General features: G+C 45.9%; 2 protein-coding genes across 10 annotated transcripts in view; one reads left to right on the top strand and one right to left on the bottom strand.

Annotated features, from left to right (window-relative positions):
- UIMC1 (ubiquitin interaction motif containing 1) overlaps window positions 1-11,943 on the bottom strand; it is a 120,065-nt gene extending 108,122 nt beyond the window's left edge. The window contains exon 1 of one of the 2 annotated variants that reach the window (XM_019027939.4): window positions 11,761-11,943. The gene's annotated coding sequence lies outside the window, so the exon portion shown is untranslated. The remainder of the gene's footprint in view (window positions 1-11,760) is intronic. The other variant, XM_063707000.1, reaches the window with a different exon arrangement.
- A 41-nt stretch (window positions 11,944-11,984) lies between these two features.
- Window positions 11,985-19,455, top strand: part of ZNF346 (zinc finger protein 346) — a 58,456-nt gene continuing 50,985 nt past the window's right edge. For 3 of the 8 annotated variants that reach the window (XM_055386335.2, XM_019027945.4, XM_055386336.2), the window contains exons 1-2: window positions 11,992-12,209; window positions 12,456-12,530. In XM_055386335.2, the coding sequence (XP_055242310.1) occupies window positions 12,035-12,209; window positions 12,456-12,530 (250 nt within the window). In that variant the 5' untranslated portion in view covers window positions 11,992-12,034. Of the gene's footprint in view, window positions 12,210-12,455; window positions 12,531-19,455 lie in introns of all 8 variants that reach the window. The other 5 variants (XM_019027943.4, XM_004043069.5, XM_019027944.4 and 2 more) reach the window with 2 other exon arrangements.

Consider the following 19,455-nt stretch of genomic DNA (forward strand, 5'->3'; position numbering starts at 1 on the left):
TAGAGTGAGACCTTGTCTTTAAAAAAGTAATAATAATAATAATAATAATAAACTCTTAGAAGAAAACATATGGGAAAATCTTCATGACCTTAGATTTGGCAATAATATATTGAATATGACATCAAAAGCACAGGCAACACGATGAAAAGAGTTCTGGAGATGTGTTGCGGGAAGTCAGGGACCCTGAACGGAGGGACCAGCTGGAGCCGTGGCAGAGGAACATAAATTGTGAAGATTTAATTTTTTTTTTTTTTTTGAGACGGAATCTCGCTCTGTTGCCCAGGCTGGAGTGCAGTGGCACAATCTCGGCTCACCGCAAGCTCTGCCTCCTGGGTTCATACCATTCTCCTTCCTCAGCCTCCCGAGTAGCTGGGATTACAGGCGCCCGCCACCACGCCCAGCTAATTTTTTGTATTTTTAGTAGAGATGGGATTTCACCGTGTTAGACAGGATAGTCTCGATCTCCTGACCTCATGATCCGCCCATCTTGGCCTCCCAAAGTGCTGGGATTACTGGCGTGAGCCACCGCGCCCTGCTAGGGAGATTTTCTACATCCTGGGGAATGGCATCCAAATCTGTTTATCCTGTCCTGGTTCCTAGCATCGAATCTCAATTGCCTACTTGACTTTTCCACCTGTTATGTCCCACATAAAGTTAAAACCCAGAACATTCACAACCAAATTTATGATCTTCCCCTCAAAATCTCTATATTTAACACATTATTTGTCTCTCTTAGTGACATTACTATCCACTCTTTCCCTCAAGCTATAAGCCTCCTAGACCACCAGCACAAAGCCCCTCTCCCCACAGATTCAATGGGTCATGGAGTCTTACTGACTTCGAAACTGACTTCAGGGCCAGGTGCAGTGTCTCACACCTGCAGTCCCAGCACTTTGGGAGGCTGGGTGGATCACTTGAGGCCAGGGGTTCGTGACCAGCCTGGCCAACATGGAGAAACGTTGTCTCTACTAAAAATACGAAAACTAGCCAGGCACGGTGGCAGGCACCTGTAATCCCAACTACTCGGGAGGCTGAGGCAAGAGAATCACTTGAACCCAGGAGGTGGAGGTTGCAATGAGCTGAGATCGCGCCACTGCACTCCAGCCTGGGTGACAGAGCTAGACCCTGTCTAAAAAAAAGAACCCAAAAACCACACAAAAAGAAACCACGCTGAATCAATGAAAAAAATAAATTATTCCATAATGATATTCAAAAAAGTAAAAACTGATTTGTGCCCATTCAAAGTAGATGTTTAAACAAGCTCTTACCTTAAAAATCAGTAAGGCAGGAGGATTACTTATGGCCAGGAGTTCCAGACCAGCCTGGGCAACATTGTGAGACCCCCATCTCTACAAAAAATGAATAATAAAACTAGCCAGGCTTGGTAGTATGTGCCTATAGTCCTAGCTACTTTGGAGGCTCAGGCAGGAGGATTGCTTGAGCCATGGAGTTTAAGGCTGCAATGAGCTATGATCTTACTATTGCACTCTAGCCTGGGTGACAGAGGGAGATCTTGTATCAAAAAAAAAAAAAAGGGCCAGGCACAGTGTTTCATGCCTATAATCTTAGCACTTTGGGAGGCTGGGTGGATCAGCTGAGGTCAGGAGTTCGAGACCAGCCTGGCCCACATGGCTCTACTAAAAATACATAAATTAGCCAGGCTTGGTGGTGCACATCTGTAATCCCAGCTACTTGGAAGGCTGAGGCAGGAGAATCGCTTGAACCCAGGAGGCGGAGGTTGCAGTGAGCTGAGATCATGCCACAGCACTCTAGCCTGGACAACAGAGCAAGACTGCATCCAAACACACACACACACACACACACACACACACACACACACACACACACACAGATACTTTCTGATCATAAGGGAGGAAACTTATTTACATAATGGAAGGTTTAAACTACCATTACCCTAATCCAGTGGTCAATTTAGCTTCACTTGGCGAATTAATCAGATATGATGTTATTATGTTCTTCAGATGCTACACAACATGAATCATGCAACATCTCCAAAGACGTATTCTAGCCAAAATATTTGACTTAAATACACCAAGTGTTTAGATATAACTTCCAGTTAAAGGAAACGCAGCCAATAGAGATACAAGCTAAAAACCACAAGGAAAAAAGCAACCAATGCTTCTCAAACTACAGCACTTACACTATGATTTATTACAGCCAAAGGATACAAAGCAAAATCAGCACCTGGGATGAAGTCCAAAGGAAACTGGGCACAAGTTTCAAGAGTACCTTCCCAGTGGAGTCACTTAATTCCTCCAGCATCTAATTGTGACAACATTTGTGAAGTGGTATCTACCAGGGAAACTTGCCTGAGCCTAGAAATCCAGGGTTTTATCAGGGGTCAGTTACACAGGCTGCCTAGCTTACCACTCTGCCTAGTGCAAACCAAAATTTCACACTCCCAGAAGGAAAGTAGATGTTCAGCATAAACTATATTGTTTGCACAAACAGTTTAGACTCAGCGAGCCACTTTTTTTCTTTTTCTATTTTTTTTTTTTTTGAGACAGAGTTTCACTCTTGTTGCCCAAGCTAGAGTGCAATCTCAGCTCACTGCAACCTCCATCTCCCCGGTTCAAGCGATTCTCCTGCCTCAGCCTCCCACGTAGCTGGGATTACAGGCGTGCAACACCATGCCCGGCTGATTTTTTGTATTTTTAGTAGAGACAGGGTTTCACTATGTTGGCCTGGCTGGTCTCAAACTCCTGATCTCAGGCAATCCACCTACCTCGGCCTCCCAAAGTGCTAGGATTATAGGCATGAGCCACTGCGCCCAGCTGCAGTGAGCCACTTTTATATGGAATTTGGAAACACTTCTGAAATCCAAGTTCCCAGATGCCAGCCAAAAGCCAAACTTGAGAGCAGACCTTTCAAAGGTCTACTATAGCCTCAAACCTACTATGTTAATTCTTTTCTGCACAATATGTAATTCTGTGGTTGAAACTTGGGGTGGAAGTTGAATGAGTTTGTCAAATGCACAACAGGAGATGGTAGAAGGACGTTAAAGGTAATGTTGGAAGGCTGAGGCAGGAGAATTGCTTGAACCTGGGAGGGCAGAGGTTGCAGTGAGGTGAAATCACAGCACTTCACTCCAGCCTGGGTGAAAGAGCGTTAACTCCATCTCAATAAATAAATAAATAAATAAATAAATAAATAAATAAAGGCAATGGGAATAGAATGAATAAAGGCAAAGGGGTGTGAAAGGATTCCCCAGTTGGAGAACCTACCACAGTGCTAAAGTTCATCCAGCAGGGCTTGGTACTTGAGAGAGTATCGGAAGTGGGTGGAAAAGGAAGTAGAATATAATGGGTCTCTTATACCACGTGACATTTTAACTTTATCTGGTAAGCAACAAGAAGCCATTGAAGTACTGCAGGTAAGAAAGGAGTATAGACCGGGCACGGTGGCTCACGCCTGTAATCCCAACACTTTGGGAGGCCAAGGAGAACAGATCACCTGAGATCAGGAGTTTGAGACCGGCCTGACAAACATGGTGAAACCTCGTCTCTACTAAAAATACAAAAATTAGCCAGGTGTGGTGGTGCATGCCTGTAACCCCAGCTACTTGGGAGGCTGAGGCAGGAGAATCACTTGAACCTGGGAGGCAGAGGTTGCAGTGAGCCAAGATTGCACCATTGCCCTCCAGCCTGGGCAACAAGAGCAAAATTCCATCCAGAAAAAGAAAAAAGAAAAAGAAAGGAGTATAGTTCAGTGCCTAGCACATTGTGGGCCTTAAATAAAACCTGATGATTTGATGTTACTCAAACTATTTACCAGTTCAAGGTCTATGCAGATTCCTTGGCAACACTCTACAGGTGACAGAGTGTTGTTGGATCATCTTAGGCCAGTCTACATCTTCTTGGATGCATTAAACTAGACTGAATTCCCCTGAACCATAATCAAATGCACAAATTATTGATTGAAACTGGTTCTAGAAATCATGGAGAAAAGTGAGACTTATTTAGAAAGAGACAGTGTCTTGCTCTGTAGCCCAGGTTGGACTGCAGTGGGACAATCATAGCTCACTGCAGCCTCAACCTCCCAGGCTCAAGTGAGCCTCCCTGCTCAGCCTCCCGAGTAGCTGGGACCACAAGCATATAACACTACACCCGGCTAATTTTTTTATTTTTTGTAGAGATGGGGTTTTGTCATGTTGCCCAGGCTGGTCTCGAACTCCTGGGCTCAAGTGATCCTCCCACCTCAGCCTCTCAAAGTCCTGGGATTACAGGCATGAGCCACTGTGTCCAGCCAAAGAGTGGGATTTAGCTGATAGTGTTCACGCAGATGGGAACTAGAACTTAACATCAGTATGTTAAATTATCAGAAAAATATAGCTTTTGGAATAAACTACATAGCTACCATTTACTATGTGCCAAGCAATGTGCTAAGTAGTTTACGGAGATTATATTAGTTAATCTTCACAACAACCATTTGAGGTGGGTATCATCTCATTTTACAGATGGAGAAGCAGCCTCACAAATGTTAAGGAATTTACCTAAGATCACATAACTCATGCATGCAGAATGGAGCAATACATGTCAAGCCAAGTACCACACAGCGTTAACTGCTCAATTCTCAGAGATTTGTGGTTAATCCCCAGCCTGCTTGCCTCAGACATTGTCAGGGTTCAAGATATGATGGCTATCTGTTGCAGCTGGACTCTCTTCCTGATATGGCTCTGGACATACATCCCTCCAGCTCCAAGGGTGGCCCAGCGGGGCATGTAGAGTGGCTGGAATTCCCAAACTGTCACTGCAGTGATAAGGAGGAGCAACCTTATCTGTTTACTCTAACATGCTATACAGATATGCTCATTTTCTATGTGGACTATAACGGAGAAAAGGCTGGAAAGCATTACTTGACTCTAACCCAGTATTCCTCCTTTCCCTCCGTCTCAAAATCCTCTGTAAATCCCAGTCTGTGATCAACAGACTCCCCTCTGCCCTCAATCTGTCCTTAGAAAGTCTCTAAATTAAAACCTGGCATCCCCTGAAGACACTGCTTCCCTGCATCCCTAAAGATACTATAAAATTAGGCCAGGCATGGTGGCTCACACTTGTAATCCCAGCACTTTGGGAGGCTGAGACAGGCAGATCACTTGAGGTCAAGAGTTCGAGACCAGTTTGGCCAACATGGTGAAACCCTGTCTCTACCTAAAATAAAAAAATTAGCCAGACGTGGTGGTGCACATCTGTAATCCCAGCTACTCAGGCAGCTGAGACAGAATCACTTGAACCCAGGAGGCTGAGGGTGCAGTGAGCCGAGACCACGCTACCACACTCCAGTCTGGATGACAGAAGAAGACTCCATCTCAAAAAAAAAAAAAGAGGCGGGACACGGTGGCTCATGCCCATAATCCCACCACTTGGCCTCCCAAAGGAGGCCAAGGTGGGGGGGATCACCTGAGGAGAGGAGTTCAAGACCAGCCTGACCAACATGGTGAAACCCCATCTCTACTAAAAATACAAAATTAGCCAGGCATGGTGGCTGGCGCCTGTAATCCCAGCTACTCAGGAGGTTGAGGCAGGAAAATCGCTTGAACCTGGGAGGCGGAGGTTGCAGTGAGCTGAGATCATGTAATTGCCCTCCAACCTGGATGACAGAGCAAGACTCCATCTCAAAAACAAAACAAAACCAAACAAACAAAATACTATAAAATTATCCAGGCTGGGCACGGCGGCTCATGCCTGTAATTCCAGAACTTTGGGAGGCCGAGGCGGGCGGATCACGAGGTCAAAAGATCGAGACCATCCTGGCCAACATGGTGAAACCCCCCTCTACTAAAAATACAAAAAAATTAGCTGGGTGTGGTGGCACGCACCTCTAGTCCCAGCTACTCAGAAGGCTGAGGCAGGAGAATCGCTTGAACCTGGGAGGCAGAGGTTGCAGTCAGCCGAGGTTGCAGTGAGCCGAGATCTTACCACTGCACTCATACCACTGCACTCCAGCCTGGCAACAGAGCGAGACTCCGTCTCAAAAAAGAAAATTATCCAGTAGGCCGGGCGCGGCAGCTCATGCCTGTAATCCCAGAACTTTGGGAGGCCGAGGCAGGTGGATCACCTGAGGTCAAGAGTTCAAGACCACCCTGGCCAACATGGTGAAACCCCGTCTCTACTAAAATTATAAAAAATAGCCAGGCATGGTGGCGGGTGCCTCTAGTCCCAGCTACTCAGTAGGCTGAGGCAGGAGAATCGCTTGAACCCAGGAGGCAGAGGTTGCAGTGAGCTGAGATTGCACTATTGCACTCCAGCCTGGGTGACAAGTGTGAAACTCTGTCGAAATAATGAAATGAAATGAAATGAAATGAAATATGAAATGAAATGAAAAATGAAATGAAATGAAATAAAGAAGCCTGAGAAGTGGACTAGGATTGCAGCAAAGATGTGCCCCTGGGCCCCTGCTGGGCTTGGTAGTTCCACAGTTCTCCTCAAGAGCACCCCTTCTGTTCTGGACCAATCTCAGATTCTGATTCAAACAACATTTCTTTACATCCTGTTAGTAAAAGCTAATCTGTGGCCACCTCTAATAGTTTGAGATGTGTTCTTAGAGATGAGAAATAAAAAGACTATTAGGAGGTAACTCAGATACCATTCTGATCCCCACATGGTAGATTCATTGTCCCACCCCATCCACACTAGCCCACTAGCCTTGGCTGTCATCTCTCTCTCTTTTTTTATTTTTTTGAGATGGAGTCTTGCTCTTCTTGCCCAGGCTGGGGTACAGTGGCGCAATCTCGGTTCACTGCAACCTCCGTCTCCTGGGTTCAAGCAATTCTCCTGCCTCTGCCTCCTGAGTAGCTGGGATTACAGGCTTCTGCCACCATGCCTAGCTAATTTTTGTATTTTTTAGTAGAGACGGGGTTTCACCATTTGAACTCCTGTCCTCAGGTGATCCGCTCACTTGGCCTCCCAAAGTGCTATGATTACAGGCGTGAGCCACCACGCTGGCCTTTTTTTTTTTTTTGAGACAGGGTCTTGCTGTGTCGCCCAGGTGGTAGTGCAGTGGTACAACAGCTCACTGCAGGCTCAAGCGATCCTCTCACCTCAGCCTCCTGAGTAGCTGGGACCAAAGGCACACACCACCACACCCAGCTAATTTTTTTAATTTTGTAGAGATAGGGTCTTGCCATGTTGCCCATGATGGTCTTGAACTCCTCGGGTCAAGCAATCCTCCCGCCTCAGCCTTCCAAAGTGCTGGGATTACAGGTATGAGCCACTGTGCCCAGCCTAGTCATTATCTCTGTTATAGCAGTTAAAACATACTCTCTGATATTACATACTCAGTAGATACTTTTATGTCTGTCACTAGATTAGACATACTAGAGCTAGAAAAACTAGAGTTTAAGGCTGGGCGTGGTGGCTCACACTGGTAATCCCAGCACTTTGGGAGGCCAAGGCGGTCAGACCACATGAGATCAGGAGTTCAAGATCAGCCTGGCCAACATGGTAAAATCCTGTCTCTAATAAAAATACAAAAATTAGTTTGGTGTGGTGGTGCACACCTGTAGTCCTAGCTACTTAGGAGGCTGAGGCGGAGAATTGTTTGAACCTGGGAGGCGGAGGTTGCAGTGAGCCGAGATCGCACCACTGCACTCCAGCCTGGGTGACAGAGTGAGACTCTGTCTCAAAAAAAAAAAAAAAAAAGAAAAGAAAGAAAAACTAGAGTTTAATCTCTTTGAGAGCAAGAACTATATCTTAAGCACTATAGTTTAGTTTTCACATGCACACACATGCACATACAGAGTCAGTATTTAAGCAACTGAAATGTATGCTGAACTGTAGCCAGTTCCCGTCCCTTAGCAAAGCCATTTCCCTGGGATTGTTCATCTCCCATGGCAACAATACACAGTAGGATGTGTTGGAAAATGGTTCTCATTTTCCACAAGGAGGAAATAAAAAGCCAGCCCAACAAATATAAGGCATCACCTGCACTGCCAGGTCCCAGCAAGGAGTCCAGGCCTGGGCCATTCTTGGAAGCACTCACACAAAGACAAAATAGAAAACTGGTGACACCGAAGGCTGTTCAGACCCTCAGCAGGGTAGCTCAGGACTCTGCCTCCATGGCACAGGGGATGAACCCTGACAGCACTCATTGGAGAATAAATGGACATTATTTTGAGCATGTAATTGGATTGGAGGTTGTTTTCCAATAATATGCAAAGCAACTTATATACTCCACTCCCAGTATTTGTTACATAGTATTAAAAATATCCTTGTGGGTTCTGCGACTTTGACAAAAATCCCCTGTATCCCCTGGATTATCCCTGAATAACTTATGCTATGCAAGTGTAAGTAACTAGAACTCTTAAGATAAATAAGTAGTTTGCGACCATCCTGGCTAACATAGTGAGACCCCGTCTCTAAAAGTAAATAAATAAATAAAAAGAGAATAAATAATGTGGAGTCACTGGCTTTTAGGCTGGTCATCTGGTTTTGGCAAAAGGACATAGATTTGCAATCTAAGGACCAGTGTTCAAGCATGGGCTCGTACCTAACTAGCTGTGTGATCTTCACAAAACCTTTACCTTTCCTAGTCTGTTTCTTTATCATCACTTATGAAGAAATCCCTCACAGAAACCACCCTGAGGATTAAATGCTATAATGTAGGTGCTTTGCAAACTGTAAAGCACTGCCCTGGGCTGGGTGTGTGGTTCACACCAGGAATCCCAGCACTTTGGGAGGCTGAGGCAGGAGGATCGCTTGAGCTCAGGAGTTTGAGACCAGCCTGGGCAATATAGGGAAACCCTGTCTCTACAAAAAAAAAATTTTTTTTAATTAGCTGGGCATGTTGGTGTCCACCTATAGTCCTTGCTACTCAGGAGGCTGAGGCTGGAGGATCACTTGAGTGTGGGAGTTCAAGGTTACAGTGAGCTATGATCATACCACTGCACTAGTGAGACCCTGTCTCGAAAAAAAAAAAAAAATTGTAGGCTGGGTGTGGTAGCTCATGCCTGTAATCCCAGCACTTTAGGAGGCCAAGGCGGGCAGATCACCTGAGACCAGGAGTTCAAGACCAGCCTGGCCAACAAGATGAAACCCCGTCTCTACTAAAAATAGAAAACATAGCTGGGTATGGTGATGGATGTCTGTAATCCCAGCTACTCGGGAGGCTGAGGCAGGAGAATTGCTTGAACCCAGGAGGTGGAGGTTGCAGTGAACTGAGATTGTGCCACTGCACTCCAGCCTGGGCAACAGAGACTCCGTCTATTAAAAAAAAAAAAATTGTAAAGCACTGGCCAAACATCAGTCACCTACTGTATTGGAAGCTTGGAAGCTCTAGGGCCTGAGGCCTGACATAGAGCTGGTGCTCCATATTTGTAGTATAAATAAGGAAATACTTGTAGTATAAATGACTAAATTACACCAATGAGCTATATGATCTCAAGCAAGAATAATTCATATCTGTCTCTCTTTGGCCTCCTCTGATATTACTTTCCTCCTTGTTCACTGGGCTCCAGCCATGCTGTCGTTTTTCCTGTTCCTCCAACACATCATGCTCTCTCCTGCCTCAGGGCCTTTGTACCTGCTGTTCTCTCTGCTAGAACACTCTTGCCCAGCTCTTTGCATGGCTACGCCTTCTCATTAACCAGGTCTTAGCTCAAATGTCATTTTCCCAGAGGCTTCCCCTGATGCCACCCTGATTAATGTTCCTAACACATCATTCACCTGAGATGCAATCCTGTTTTATCTTCTCCTTAGCACTTATTACTGTTAACTTTTTTTTTTTGAGACGGAGTCTCGCTCTGTTGCCCAGGATGGAGTGCAGTGGCACGATCTCGGCTCACTGCAAGCTCTGCCTCCTGGGTTCACACCATTCTTCTGCCTCAGCCTCCCGAGTAGCTGGGACTACAGGCGCCCACCACCACGCCCGGCTAATTTTTTTGTATTTTTAGTAGAAACGGGGTTTCACCATGTTAGCCAGGATGGTCTTGATCTTCTGACCTCGTGATCCACCTGCCTCAGCCTCCCAAAGTGCTGGATTACAGGCATGAGCCACCACGCCAGGCCTACTGTTAACTTTCTTATTGTACTCTCCTCCACTACAATAAAAAATACTTTACTACAGCTTCCCTGTCTTGTTCACCACTATATTTCCATGCTCAAAATATCATCTAGCTCATAGTAAATTCTCCATAAGTATTTGAACAAATGAGGTTGAAATAAGCTAGTAATATTAAAAGCTTCATTCATTAAACAAATGTTTTGTATATACCTAGGAGGGTCCAGGTTCTATTTCAACGTGCTGGAGATTCAGGTGCAATGACAAGAGACAAAAGCCTACGCAAGGTGACGTGTGCCTGTAATCTCAGCATTTTGGGAGCCCGAGGCAGGCGGATTATGAGATCAGGAGTTCGAGATCAGCCTAGCTAACATAGTGAAACCCCGTCTCTACCAAAAATTTAAAAATTAGCTGGGCGCTGTGGCATGTGCCTGTAATCCCAGCTACTCAGGAGGCTGAGGCAGGAGAATTGCTTGAACCCGGGAGGCGGAAGTTGCAGTGAGCCGAGATCGCGTCACTGCACTCCAACCTGGCGACAGAGCAAAACTCTGCCTCAAAAACAATTTAAAAAAAGAAAGAAAAGAAAAGAGACAAAAATCCCTGCCTTCCTGGGGCTTGCCTTCTAGTAGGGAGACAGACAATAAACAAGATAAAAGGTAAAATATATAAGAAATAAAGCAGGAAAGAAGGACATGAAGTGTGTGTGGAAAAGTAACATTTTAGATGGGATAGCCAGACAAGGTATTCTAGATAGAGTAGCCAGAGAAGGAAGTGGGAGACTGAGCCATGAAGATATATGGGAGAAATTCACCCCAGGAGGCCTGGGTAACTGGGACAGGAATTAAGGAGTTGGGGACTGAGTAACACATCAGGATCAGGGAGGTTAAGGGAAGTCAGATTGTACAGGGCCTTGTTGGTCGAAGTAAGGACTTTGGCTTTTTTTTTTTTTTTAGTCGGAGTTTCGCTCTTGTTGCCCAGGCTGGGGTGCAATGGCGCCATCTCGGCTCACAGCAACCTCTGCCTCCCGGGTTCAAGCCATTCTCCTGGCTCAGCCTCCGAGTAGATGGGATTACAGGCATGTGCCACCACACCCGTCTAATTTTGTATTTTTAGTAGAGACGGGGTTTCTCCATGTTGGTCAGGCTGGTCTCGAACTCCGGACCTCAGGTGATCCGCCCGCCTTAGCCTCCCAAAGTGCTGGGATTACACGCGTGAGCCACCGCGCCTGGCCGGACTTTGGCTTTTACTAAGAGTGAGATGGGAAGCTGTTGGAGGATTTGAGACCCTAAGCGTCATGATCTGACTTGTCATAAGAGTATCCCTGGAACTGCTGTGCTGGGAATGCCAGTGAGGTTGCTACTACAATAACCTAGGCAAGAGATGGTGGCTCCCAAAGACACGGGAAGGAGCAGCTCTGGGGCTGGAAGATAAAATTTGGGGTCTGACAGCTACATTGGAGAAGCCTATTAGCCATTCGAGTGAACTGTGGAAGAGGCAACTGGATGTATACAGGTCCGGAGTCTCGGGGAAGATCAGAGCTGGGAGCTGGCACTTGGAACTCAACAAATAGTATGTATTATTAGCAGTAATATGGAACCTTAGCTGTACTACTACTTACTGGTAGCGAGCTCTTGAGTTAACCATTTTTAGGTTCTGGGCCTCAGTTTCCCTGTAAATGAAATGGCGAAAACACTCCCACATAACGGGACCTTGAGAACGAAATGAAAAGTATCAAGGGCTGACCGTAAGCAAGGTGAGAGCCATGAGCCAAAACCACACGAGCCTCTCCGGGAGGGGGGGTCACTGCTGCGGAACCGGCAACAGGTTTCCGAATGCACGGCACACGTTCTGAGGTACCAGAGGTAGCAAAGCAAAATAAGCGCCGGGTCCCGCACGGCAGCGCGGGTGCAGCGCCCAAACCTCGCGAGATTTGTTGGCTGGGCCAAGTACCACCCACCAAATCTCGCGATATCTAGGCGCCTGAGAGGCTCTCCACCGGTGAGGGTTTGCGGGGAAGATGGAGTATCCCGCGCCGGCCACGGTGCAGGCCGCGGACGGCGGAGGGGCCGGGCCTTACAGCAGCTCGGAGTTGCTGGAGGGCCAGGAGCCGGACGGGGTGCGCTTTGACCGCGAGAGGGCGCGCCGCCTGTGGGAAGCCGTGTCCGGTGCCCAGCCGGTGGGTAGAGAGGAAGGTGAGTCGGGGGCTTTGGAGGCAGAAAGCCCCTCTCCCGCTGCGCGGCTCGCGGGGAACTGCGGAAGCGCCGACGGTCACACCCCCTGGCCCTCCTCCTTGCGTGCTGCGCCCCGGGACCCCCAGACTTGTGCTCCCCATCCGGGCGCGAGCACCCCAAGAATCGGGCCCCCAGCGCGCTGAGGGTGAAGGGCCGCTCACGCTCAGGCCCTGGGTTTTCCTCCTCCTCCTTCATCATTCACTACAGCGCAGTTTTTCCCACATTCGAGGACTGTCATCCCTATACTCGTCCTGTCGGAGACCTACAGTCTTTGCCATCCCGGTAAGCCAAGCCGAGTGCCCCTCACCACTCCTTGACTCCCCATCGTCCCAATCTCCAGATTTCCTCCTATGGCCTCTTGCCTCCCTTCTCTCAAGCCCCACACTTCCGAGGACTCTGGAAGGCCTTCTCCTTACCCCCTGGGTTCCTCCTGGTCTTGATGACTGAGCCCTGGCTTACCCCTGTTTTTAGCTCTCTGGCCTCTACTTGCTAGGTCCCTTATTCTAAGGTGGGGACAAGGAGCCTGAGAAACTGGTCTGGGTTTGCTTTGGCTCCAGCTTCTTTGTGTCCTACGCTTGACCCAAAGTTGCTGAGAACAGTGTATGCAAAGCCACGTTAGGGGTCACTCCTGGGCCGAAGCGCCCCAGCTTGCTCTGCACTTGACCTGAGACTGGGTAAGATGGGATGAAAGAAAGAGAAGGATGGAAAAGAGCTGTCCTGACCTGCTTGTGTGACTCCCTTCACTGTCCTTTACAGAGCCAGCTGCTTGATGCTAACCCAAATGTACAAGAACTCTATCTGGGCTTCTCTGCTAACCTTGTCAGGTATCTGGAGGGAAATCAGATTTCTCCAGTGATTTGTTTGCTTGCTGAGCAGACTTGTCTTGGAAAGTTTAATATGCTATTTGTGAACTGACTGCCCTGGATAAAATTGGATAAAATTGAAATTTTGACCATATCTAAGGAAGGTACACAGACCTATACCCTGGTATATACTTCTCCAATTTAAAAACAAGTCTAGCCTGTCTCCTAAGTTTGTATATATATAATGTATATTATATATAAAAAAGAAGGAGACAGGGCCCCAGAAATGGTGTGTGTGTATGCATATATATAATATACACACACATAAATGTATATATATAATATATACACACATAAATGTGTATATATATTTTTATATACACTTGTAAGTATTTTTTATATATATATATACACACACACACACACACACACACACACACACACACTATTTCTGGGGCCCTCTCTCCTTTTTTTTTTTTTTTTTTTTTTTTTTTTTTGAGAGAGTCTCACTCTGTCACCCAGGTTGGAGTGCAGTGGCACAATCACACTGCAACATCTGCCTCCTGGGTTCAAGCAATTATATACTGCCTCAGCCTCCGGAGTAGCTGGGATTACAGGCTGCTGCCATGACGCTCAGCTGATTTTTGTATTTTTAGTAGAGATGGGGTTTCACCATGTTGGCCAGGCTGTTCTCGAACTCCTGACCTCAAGTGATCTGCCCGCCTTGACCTCCCAAAGTGCTGGGATTACAGGCATGAGCCACCGCACCCGGCTCTCCTACTTTCAAACTTGTTTGGTAGTTTCCTCCCCTACCCCAATTTTCCTTTCATTAACTTGACAAACACTCACCGATGCCTGCTCTGGACCCGGAACTGGTTGGGCTTCAGAGCTGGAGTATCAGAGGAAGATACTGCCCTTGCCCTGGAAAGGCTTGCAGTCTAGTCCAGGAAGCAGACACCAAAACAGTTCCAGTGTAATGTAAAGGATGCAGTGCTGAGGAATGTTTTAAGAGTTGGAGGTGCACAAGAAGAAAGTGACCTTTGCCCTGGATCTTGAAGCAGAAAACCACTGTGCTCTGAAAAGTGAACTGTCTGCTATGTGTATATGAGTGTATAGTGGCACTGTTATGACCCATTTCATTTCCCTGTTCTCCTCACTTCTCCCACATTTATGTGAAATCTAGGTAGACACCTACAACATTAAGTTCTACTCACCCTTTTTCTACTCTTAGCACCTTCATTGAGTTACAATTTATATACCATACAAGTCACCCATTGTAAGCATATCGCCAGTGATTGTTAGCCAGTGTACAGAGTTGTATAGCCATTACCACAGTCCACTTTTAGAACATTTCCGTCACCCCAATTAGTTCCTTTGAGCTCATTTATATTAAATCCCCACTCCCACCTCCTGCCCTAGGCAACCAGTGACCTGTTTTCTGTCTTGGGTAGTCTTTTGAGTTTGGCTTCTCTCAGCATGTTTTTGAAGTTCAGCCAAGTCATAGTGTGTATTAGTACTTCATTCCTTTTTATTGCTAAATAGAATTCCATTGAATGAATATAACACATTCTATTAATCCATTCATTAGTTCTAGACATTTGGATTGTTTCCAGTTTGGAGTTTTTGTGAATAATGCTGCTGCGAACATTCATGCCCAAGTTTTTGTGTGAACATACGTTTCATTTCTTGAGTATATCCCTAAGTGGAATTGCTGGGTCATATCGTAACTCTAACATTTTGGAGAACTGCCAAACTGTTTTCCAAAATGGCTTCACCTTTTATATTTCTGCCATCAATGTATGAGGGTTTCGCTTTTTCTATAACCTTGACAACACTTGTCTTTTTTGATTGTTGGCGTTCTAGTGGGCATGTAGTGATATCTCATTGTGGTTTCCTAAAGACTGATAATACTGAGCACCTTTTCAGGGGCTAACTACCCATTCGTAGATCTTTGGTGAAATATCTATTCACATCATTTGCCTATTTTGTAATTGGGCTGTTTGTCTTCTACTGAGTTGTAAGAGTTATCTGTGTATTCTGGGTACAAGTCTTTTATTATAGATATGATTTCCAGGTATTTCCCCCTGACTGTGACTTGTCTTTTCATTTTCTAAACAGTGCCTTTTGAAGCACAAAAGTTTTAAGTTTGATGAGATTAAATTTATCATTTTTTATCCTATGTATTGTGCTTTTAGTGTCATATCTAAGAACTCTTTATCTTAACCCAAGATTTGAGAAATTTTCTCTTGTAGATCTTCCTTATTATTATTATTATTTTTTTTTTTTTTGAGACGCAGTCTCACCCTGTCACCCAGGCTGGAGTGCAGTGGCATGATCTCAGCTCACTGCCACCTTTGTCTCCCTGGTTCTCCTGGAGGAGGTCAAGCGATTCTCCTGCCTCAGCATCCCGAGTAGCTGGGATTACAGGTGTTCACCACCACATCTGGCTAATTTTTGTATTTTTAGTAGAGATGGGGTTTCACCACCTTGGCCAGGCTGGTCTCAAACTCCTGACCTCAAGTGATCTGCCCCCTTCAGCCTCCCAAAGTGCTGGCATTACACGCGTGAGCTACCATGCCCAGCCCCTTCCTCATCTTGTTTCTGAAGGAGTTTGCGAAGGATGGATTGGTAATTTTTTTTTTTTTTTTTTTTTGAGACAGAATCCCACTCTGTCGCCCAGGCTAGAGTGTGGTGGCATGATCTCAGCTCACTGCAGCCTCCCTGTCCCAGATTTAAGTGATTCTCCCACCTCAGCCTCCTGAGTAGCTGGGATTACAGGAGGGTGCTACCACACCCAGCTAATTTTTTGGTATTTTTAGTAGAGACAGAGTTTCACCATGTTGGCCAGGCTGGTCTTGAACTCCTGACCTCAGGTGATCCACCAGCCTTGGCCTCCCGAAGTGTTGGGATTACAGGTGTGAGCCACCACACTCAGTTGGTAATATTTCTTTTTACAGTGTTTTATAGAAGTGTTGACCTGCAAGGAAGAGGCTAACACACAAAATATGATTTGAAGAGTTTACTTGATTTTTAAAGGCAAAAAAATGTGGACAGGGAGTGGGACTCATACAAAGTTGTTTATCAAGAATTCTCATTGATTTACAGAAATAACATTGGTTAGTGATTGGCTGTACATTAAGCTGTAGGATGTAGGATATAGCATCAGGTAGGGCATTATTAGGTTAATCCTTACCCACTTGTGGCAATAGCAAGCAGTTTTGATAGATGAATCATAGCTCAAAAAGGGAGAATAGGAAGTGATTGCTATCTCATTTTAATGTCTCTCTGGGCCCTGATCATTTAAAAAAACTTGGATTCTTTAGATAAAAGTTATTTTCTTTTTTTTCAGACAGAGTCTCACTCTTCCGCCCAGACTGGAGTGCAGTGGTGTGATCTCGGCTCACTGCAACCTTTGCCTCCCGGGTTCAAGCGATTCTCGTGCCTCAGCCTCCCAGGTAGCTGGGATTACAGGCGCCCGCCAGCACACCCAGCTAATTTTTGTATTTTTCGTAGAGACGGGGTTTCGCCATGTTGGTCAGGCTGGTCTCAAACTCCTGACCTCAGGTGATCCGCCTCAGCCTCCCAAAGTGCTGGGATTACAGGGGTGAGCCATCATGCCCAGCCGATAAAAGTTATTTTCTGACCTGCCTGGGCAACGTGGAGAAACCCTGTAAATTTTTGTAAAATTTGTGTTTTTGTAAAAATACAAAAATTAGCCAGGTGTGGTGGCTCACATCTGTAATCCCAGCTACTCAGGTGGCTGAGGCACGAGAATCGCTTGAACCCAGGAGGCTAAGGTTGCAGTGAGCCGAGATTGTGCCACTGCACTCAAGTCTAGGCAACACAGTTGAGACTTTGTCTCAAAAAAAAAAAAAAAAAAAAAAAAAGTTATCACCAGTGAAGCTACCTGGGCCTAAGCTTTTCTTTCTTCCTTTCCTTTTTTTTTTTTTTATTCTCTATTTATTTGTTTAGAGACAGGGTCTCTGTTGCCCAGGCTAGAGTGCAGTGGCACAATCATAGCTCACTGCAGCCTCAGACTCCTTCAAACTCAAAGCTAGGACTGCAAGGGCATACCACCATGCCCAGCTAATTTTTGTGTTTTTTTAAATAGAGGGTCTTGCTCTGTTGCCCAGGCTGGTCTGAAACTCCTGGCCTCTAGTGATCCTCCTTCCTCAGCCTCCCAAAGGGTTAGGATTATAGGCAAGCATGCGCCATGGCACCCAGCTGGCTTCGGCTTTTCTTTGTGGAAAGGTATTTGATTATTAATTCATTTTCTTTACTTGTTTTAAGTGTACACAGAATATTTTGTTTCAACTTGTGTCACTTTTTTTTTTTTTTTTTTTTTTGAGACTGGATCTTGCCAGGCTGGAGTGCAGTAATGATCACTGCAGCCTTCGCCTCCCAGGTTCAAGCAATTCTCCTGCCCCAGCCTCCCGAGTAGCTGGGATTACAGGCATGTGTCACCATGCCTGGCTAACTTTTTTGTATTTTTAGTAGAGACGGGGTTTCACTGTGTTGGCCAGGCTGGTCTTGAACTCCTCGAACTCTAAAGTGATCTGTCCGCCTCTGCTTCCCAAAGCACTGGGATTACAGATGTGAGGTCCCTGATTATTTTCTTGGTTAGTCTAGCTAAGAATTTGTCATTTTCTTGATCTTTTCTAGTTTCTAAGGTAAGATCTTATGTTGCTGATTTGAGTGATTTGAGATCCTTCTTTTCTGATGTAGATGTTTAAAATTATAAATTTCTCTCTTAAGCACTTGTGACGTTATAATATATATATATATATATATATAGTTCCCTCCATAGTTCCTGGCTCACAGCTTCTATAACCCTTGTACTTTGCTCAGTGACTAAAGCAGTAAGAGTATCTTCTGTTAAAATATTTGGCCTTTTGTCCTTGGTTCCTGAAACACCTCTGGAACTGCTCCAGAGCAAGAAAGGTGAAAAACAGACTTTTGTTATTTATAACAAGCCCCTTTCTTTTTTTTTTTTTTTTTTTTTGAGACATTGTCTCGCTCTGTCGCCCAGGCCGGAGTGCAGTGGTGCAATCTCGGCTCACTGCAAGCTCCGCCTCCCAGGTTCATGCCATTCTCCTGCCCCAGCCTCCCAAGTAGCTGGGACTACAGGCGCCCGCCACCACACCTGGCTAATTTTTTGTATTTTTAGTAGAGACGGGGTTTCACCATGTTAGCCAGGCTGATCTCGATTTCCTGACCTCGTAATCTGCCCTCCTCGGCCTCCCAAAGTGCTGGGATTACAGGCGTGAGCCACCGCACCCGGCCATATAACAAGCCCCTTTCAACCACACCTTGGTACACGTTAATAGGGTGATTTTTGAGAAGTCCCTAGATTACCACATTCTGGTTGGCTGGTTGCCATAGGAACCAACCATGTGCTCAGAGGCTTGGAAGTTACAGCCCCCCATCTCGAGAGGGTAGAAAGGAGCTGAAGGTTGAATTGATCACCGATAGCCAGTGATTTAATCAACCATGCCTATGTAATGAAGCCTTCATAACAACCCAAAGACCTCAGTTTAGGGGCTTCCAGGAAGGTGAACAAGAACATATTCACGTGCTGGAAGTGTGGCACACCCCAATTCCATGGGGATAGACGCTCCTACACATTAGACCCTTCCAGACCTGGCCGTATGTATCTCTTTATCTATTTGTATCCTTTAACATATCTTTTAGGTTGGCCTGACCCAGTGGCTTCTGCCTGTAATTCCAAAACTTTGAGAGGCCAAGGCAAGAGTGTTAGTGGCCATGAATCTCAATTTCTGCCTCCTCAGAAGAAAGAATTCAACCAAAGGGGCATAAGGCAAAGTGAGAGACCAAGGCAACTCTTAGAGCAAGAGTGAAAGTTTATTAAAAAGTTTTAGGGCAGGAATGAAAAGAAGTAAAGTATACTTGGAAGAGGGCCAAGATGGTGACTTGAGAGAGACAAGTAGGCGGTTTGACCTTTGACTTGGGATCTTACACGTTGACACGCTTGCTGGGTCCTGCGTGTTACTTCTCCCCTGGTTTTTCCCTTGGGGGTGGGCTGTCTGGATTGGCAGCGGCCTGCCAGCACTTGGGAGGGGCCGCAGGCGTAGTGTCTTTATTGAAGTTGTGCACATGCTTACTGGAAATGTTTTTCCCTTTCCAGCAGAGTGTTACCAGTTAAACGCCTCCATTTTGCCTCTTAGTGCGCATGCTTGAGCCCACTAGCCTAACTTGAGATCTTATCTGGAAGCTGCTGATCACCAATGTCAGGTGGTTTTTTCTTTGTTTTGAAACAGAGTCTCACTCTGTCGCCCAGGCTGGAGTGCAATGGCATGATCTCAATGGCGTGATCTCGGCTTACTGTAACCTCTACCTCCCGGTTCAAGCGATTCTCCTGCCTTAACCTCCCGAGTAGCTGGGAT

The sequence above is a fragment of the Gorilla gorilla genome, chromosome 4, assembly GCF_029281585.2.
Source record: "Gorilla gorilla gorilla isolate KB3781 chromosome 4, NHGRI_mGorGor1-v2.1_pri, whole genome shotgun sequence".
Lineage (NCBI taxonomy): Eukaryota > Metazoa > Chordata > Mammalia > Primates > Hominidae > Gorilla > Gorilla gorilla.